Here is a 6,000-nt window from a genome sequence, read left to right as displayed (position 1 = left end):
TGAAATGGCAAAAACAACAACAGCAACTGTCCATGTGTTGATAGACGGCGCCGCTGCAGCGAAGGAGGAATCCCAGCCTGCCTTGCGAACAATGGCAGAGGCTGGATCTGCCCTGTCCGGACCCGACGCCACAGTGCCGACCGCCACAGCCGACGGCAAGACAGGAAGCGATGGCGCAAAGGAGGAGGTGAAGCAACCGGGAAGGGAGATCCCTGTGGACGCCGCTGTCGCTCCCGCAGCAGATAAAGACACGGAGAAAGCAGAAGAAAAGGAGCCACTGCTTACTTCTGTTTCTACCGTTGGTTTGACCTCCTCTTCTGCAGAGATCGACAGCGGAAACGCCGACACCGCCCCCTCCAACCCCACACTGGTGCAGCCAGGTGAGACGCTGGACCAGCTTCCCCAGGTGAACCTTGACATGTTCAATGCCTTGATGGACAGAGTTCACCAGGACCGGCTCAAAAAAGAGAACCAGCGGCTCAGCCAGGAGACGGAGGTGAGACTCGGCTTCCCGGCTCGCTCATCATTTACACCTGCTTTTATCTTTCTGTTCATATCTCTTTCACTAAGAACCATCTACACCTGCTTTTATCATTCTGTTCATATCTCTTTCACTAATCCAGGATCAAGTCATGTCTCACTCTCATCCCTATGTCTCACCCTGAGACATAGGGATTACATTTTCTGTGTGTGTGTGTGTGTGTGTGTGTGTGTGTGTGAAGGGCCAATCAAATCAGGCTGGAGAAAAAAAGGCAATCAGTCCCACTCTACACATTGGCTGTATGCACCCTGGTGGGAGAAGGCCCCACCTCCTGCGAAATGTAGTCTCTAAGTTTTGTAGTTTTAAGTACTGGATTACCTTAACGCTGCCCCCCCCTCTCTCTCCCCCCCCCCCCCCCCTCTCTCTCTTCCCTCCCCTTCTCGCTCTCTCTCTCTCTCTCTTCCCTCCCCCTCTCTCTCTCTCTCTCTCTTCCCTCCCCCTCTCTCTCTCTCTTCCCTCCCCCCTCTCTCTCTCCCCCATCTCTCTCTCCCTTCCCTCCCCCTCTCTCTCTCTTCCCTCCCCCCTCTCTCTCTCTCTCTTCCCTCCCCTCTCTCTCTCTCTCTCTTCCCTCACCCTCTCTCTCTCTCTCTCTCTAGATTCTTGTGACACCAGATGAAGCAGGTGGTGATGAGGAAGAGAAGATGGAGGAAGAAGAGCAAACTGAGAAAACCTCCAATGCTGCTAAAAGGAAACGCAGCGAGGACGAGACAGGTAGGACGGAATAGACAACTGGCATGTGGTGTAATTCCCCCACCCCCCACAGTTGTGGTGAGCCATTTTCAGTATTATCGAATATCGGCCCAACCCTAGTTATATGGGGTGTTTGTGTCAAATGCGTACTGTATCATATAATTTATTTTTCCCTTTGAATCGTGTATGTTCGCATTATTCTGCACCATGCACTTTATATACTTTTCTAATTTCATAATGTAATATATAATTTAATCTTATGATAAAGATAAGTAATCCTCTAATTCTACCCTGTGGAAACTAGCTATCTAAATCCCTCTTCTAAATGTCCTTCAATTCACTTTGGTTTGAAGATGTGGCACCAGCGAGGGAGTCGAAAATGGCAGCCAAATCGAGTGTGGACACCTCCAACACTGTCGGCAAAGACTCCGCTGTGTCTCCTGAGACGGCCCCCTCTGCCGAAGTACCGCAGACCGCCACAACGACACCGGTGACCGACCAGCAGCCTTTAGCCTCCATGTCTGGTTCTGATGAGGTTACCACGACGACACCATTGAAAATCCAAAAACTGCATCTAAGTAAGAGATCAGAGAGGCTGTGTGTGTGTGTGTGTGTGTGTGTGTGTGTGTGTGTGTGAGTGATCAACTAGCCTTCATCTTAAGTAGCCATATTGATTGTTACCTTGGTATATATATTGTTACCTAGGTATTAGTTACCTTGTTCTTCTGCCCTGTTTACTGGATGTCTTCTGCTGAGATGCTGCACCATTGACGTGCTATTGTTGTAGGCAAGTACGGTCTTACAATAGACACAATCCACTGACTTTTCATTCTTTTTCAGCTTGAAATGATCCCAAACTTTGGACACTTTGTCATTTTCTGGCCAGTTTCTTTGCTTCGATCCCCCTATTTTCTCTCTCTTTCTCCATTTTGCAGCCCGCGCCATCCCGGCTTGTCCTGTTGTGTCCACAGCGGAAGTGCGTTGTGCCACACTAATAAGCGTCCGTGTGAAACACAGTCTAAACGACGTGTCAATTCAAATGATTTTGGTTGATCGTTTTTTTGTAATCGAGTTCCTGGAGGAATCGTGTCGGCCCTAATCTCTCTCGCGCCATTGACACCTGTTTTTTAAATGTGACCTGTATCCGGATAACTTATCTTGATGTTATCTGGATGAGGAAAACTGCATGCTAATGCAAGGTGTAAATGCATCGTGATCAGGATGTGATCAGACCTTCCTGACCACATGTGGAGGTAGTCTGCCTCACATTGTGTTCAGATCTTTTACACCCCATTTACACTTGGTTTTTAACTCATTCTCTGCCAAAGACGTACCCGGACATACTTTTAACAATGGCGTTCTGTGCCAAAGACGTACTCGGACGTACTTTCATGTTTTGGCTGTTTACATTACATCAGACACTTTCCCAGCCTGTGACATTGTTTCAAGTCAAACTGATAAAAGGAACCCGCTAGTTTAGTATTTATGGGTGGAGCCTGTGGTCGAAACAGAGTCCGATCCAGAGTTCTCGGCTGGCGACGATGGCGAGGAAGACGCCAGCGTTTTTGTTATTGCTCCACGACGGAGCGCCATGGCGACGAAGGCTCCCCTTCACAGCGTTTCCTCTTGCCAGCTCTCCCTCTCAAGGGAGAGTTCTGTCACACTCAAGGGAGGGGGAATCACATGGATACGTCAAACCGCGTCACACACCCGTCCCCAGCAACCAAGGCGAAACATGTGTCACATAAACATTTCAAAGTTTACAGCACTAACGTAGCTATTGTGTGATCTTCTGTGCTAACGTTAGTTATGAGAGGTAACGTGACAGCAAGTAACGTTACAGCACTCGTTATTCCTGTGTGTGTGTGTGTGTGTGAGAGAGAGAGAGAGTGTGTGAGTGTGACCACATAAGGGTTCGTTCCATTTGTTTATGCTTTTATCAAGCTAAGCTAAAAATCCACATGGCAACTGTAAAATACATTCTCTTATTTTTTATTTTTTATTTATTTATTTGGGAAAACAAATACTGTATATGTCTGATGTGTCACTGAGGCAAAAAATAAAAGGCTCAAAAGAGAGTTCTGCTTGAAACGGTGTCCTTCACTAAAAACCTCTTTATCTCATATTTCTGTCCCAAGGAGGGCATTTTTTAGTGAAAACAAGCTAACTTCCACTGCTTGTAACTAAACAAGGAAACATGGTCGAGTTTCAGTTTTTTACAAGGGGTAAGAAGAGAGTCTCTGCTTTATTGTGAGATATGTTGTGTAATTTTATTCCTAGCACAGAATATTCTGTGGGTCCTGGAAGATCAGGAAATATGCTCAAAATCCTGGCACTGGGAGCACACAGACCGAAATGACCCTGGCAGAGAATGAGTTAAATGCGACCATTATCCAGACAACTTATGCGGATACAGGTCACATTTAAAAACCAGGTGTAAATGGGGTGTCTGTCACTCTCTCTCTTTCACAGGTACATACCACCACAGGTACAAAGTTAAACCAGGACGTACCATGTTTTCGGTAGGTTTCCTCACATCACTTGTATACGTCTATAAACTGATATTCATACATCTGTCTCGGTGCTGTGACTTTGACTTGGTCTGTCTATCAAAGATGCTGTCAGCCTAAGAATGTAACTGGAGTGGGTTTTGTGTTTTTTTTATTTGTCTGTCTTCTCCATTTTATCAGTTCATAAATCGTAACCTGAGGCACATGATGATAACCAACTTGCCACGTTACGATGACGACGACTACACAGAGTACATGAACGACATCGTCAAACTGCTCGAGCCGTTTGGATTTGTTAATGAATGGGACAACATCTTTGTTGTGCCTGAAGAGAGAATGGTACGCACCAGTTTGGTTTATTCATCCATATTCTGATGCTGGATTTGTTTGTTTTTTTGTCCACCATGATGACTTCATCACCCGATATTAGCGCTGAAAGATATTGATTATTCGACAGAGAAAACTGCAATTCAAGTTCTTGTCATAAATGTTTTAGGAAAAGAAAGCGAAGTGATTCAGATCACTCTCTCGTAACTCTCTCGTAAAACTCTCTCGTGACGGGACAAGCCTGTCTTTTATTGTCACACGAACACCACAACACATGCATGCGGCCACAACACACTCATGCGGACGGTGGCCGGTGAAAAGTGTCCTCTGCATCCAGGCATGTCCTTTCCTCCGGGGGGGCAGGCCAGGAGCAGTGGTCGCTTTCTCGTACAGCACCCGGGGACCAACTTCGGATGTTGTCGTCACTGGTCGGATGACGATGACGATCTGATCTTCTGCATGTTTTTAGTGGGGGGGGTTATATACGGAGGAACCCCCTGGATCCTGTACTGATCCTGTGTTGAATTCTGCAATAATATACTGATGTTTAAAAATACTACAGCTACCTAATACCTTTTGAAAGATTAATCTGGTTTGTGTGGCTGGTTTTCCTCCCAGAAAAATAGTAAAGACACGCACATCACATTGCCCACTGGACTGGGTGCTCGATCAAAAAAACACCTTATAAAATACCTTATAAAATCTTCAAAAGGGAACTCCTTTTAGTGTGCGGAATTTTCATCTCTATGATTTTCCTTCCAGGCCGTCGTCAAGATGCCCTCGGCTCCAGAGCTGTTCGACTTGATGCAGCATTTTCAGGAAAGTCCTCTGCTGCTCAAAGGGTTGAAGCTCCGCTTAGATGTATTGGACAAAATTGATATGACAACGGTAAGGACACGCACACACGTACGCAAGCCAGTCAGGAGTACAGAGACGTTTGCCTCATGCAGCCAATTATGGAAGATTAGCTTTCCATATTGAATCTTCATTGAATGAATATTCCACTCAACACTGCTCCCATGTGTCCGTTTCAGGTTGGCTTTTATAGATTTCTGATGACCATGAACGGTGCCGTAAGTGACATACACACACACATGCACACACACAGACATGCACGCACACACACACACACACACACACACACACACACACACAATAACATACGTCATTGCTTTTGAACCAGTGACAAAAGCTAACCAAAGCAGGTTTATGCTGACCAAAGGGTGTAGTCTGAATCAGAATCAGAATCACTTTTATTGCCACAGTATGCAAGTTACATATGAGGAATTTGTCTTAGTGTCTGTATGCAGCGTAGCGGTCACATCAATATACAGCTTGAAGCCTTATCTTATCACACCTAAGCGTTTTACACAAATGATTCCCTACATATCCCTGTAGATTTATATACTGAAGATGAAAGTAAGAAGGTTTTACTTGGTCAAACCAAGCGATTCAGCTATATTCAGAATCAGGAGATGATAGGACATTCAAGTCGGACCACCGGGGGGGGGGGGGATATTTTATTTTCACTCAGCGTGAAATGTTCTATGGTCTCTTCTGACTCTGAATATAGCTGAATAGAGTGCTGTAGGAATTAGTCCAGAAGACCTGGATTTAAGCACTTCCAGTTCCTAGGTGTAAATGTCATTGTGATTTTTGTATGGGGGTTTTGGTTAAATGCCTGAAATAAGGTCTGTGGTTAACAGAAGTTTATGAAACAGCTAACTTTATGTTCAGCAAGATAATCTTCACAAATGAGGGCGACTTTTATTATTTTCGAAGGGTAAATGCGTTAGGGTTAGGGTTGAATTTTGAAATGCTTCAAAAGTCATCAAAGTGGTCCTCATTTGTGAAGATTATGTTGCCGAACACAAAGTCTGCTGTTTCATGAACTTTTGTTAACCACAGACTCCTCCACACGTTATGTCGGGC

General features: G+C 45.3%; 2 protein-coding genes across 3 annotated transcripts in view; both read left to right on the top strand.

Annotated features, from left to right (window-relative positions):
- LOC310779544 (uncharacterized protein) overlaps positions 1 to 410 on the top strand; it is a gene marked incomplete at its 3' end in the record, with an annotated part of 6,682 nt that extends 6,272 nt beyond the window's left edge. Inside the window, exons 6-7 of the mRNA XM_083640068.1 lie at positions 1 to 226; positions 324 to 410. The exon at positions 1 to 226 is cut by the window's left edge and continues 1,131 nt beyond it. Coding sequence (XP_083496194.1) covers positions 1 to 226; positions 324 to 410 — 313 coding nt within the window. The remainder of the gene's footprint in view (positions 227 to 323) is intronic.
- LOC310779114 (uncharacterized protein) overlaps positions 393 to 6,000 on the top strand; it is a 31,775-nt gene continuing 26,167 nt past the window's right edge. For both annotated transcript variants that reach the window (XM_083639615.1, XM_083639616.1), the window contains exons 1-7: positions 393 to 496; positions 1,138 to 1,252; positions 1,585 to 1,809; positions 3,704 to 3,753; positions 3,922 to 4,080; positions 4,831 to 4,956; positions 5,103 to 5,141. In XM_083639615.1, coding sequence (XP_083495741.1) covers positions 419 to 496; positions 1,138 to 1,252; positions 1,585 to 1,809; positions 3,704 to 3,753; positions 3,922 to 4,080; positions 4,831 to 4,956; positions 5,103 to 5,141 — 792 coding nt within the window. In that variant the 5' untranslated portion in view covers positions 393 to 418. The remainder of the gene's footprint in view (positions 497 to 1,137; positions 1,253 to 1,584; positions 1,810 to 3,703; positions 3,754 to 3,921; positions 4,081 to 4,830; positions 4,957 to 5,102; positions 5,142 to 6,000) is intronic.

This window comes from Poromitra crassiceps (genome assembly GCF_964638095.1).
Source record: "Poromitra crassiceps genome assembly, chromosome: 7".
In the NCBI taxonomy this organism is placed as follows: domain Eukaryota; kingdom Metazoa; phylum Chordata; class Actinopteri; order Beryciformes; family Melamphaidae; genus Poromitra; species Poromitra crassiceps.
Note: the sequence above shows the minus strand (reverse complement) of the source record. Positions and strands in the feature narration are given on the sequence as shown.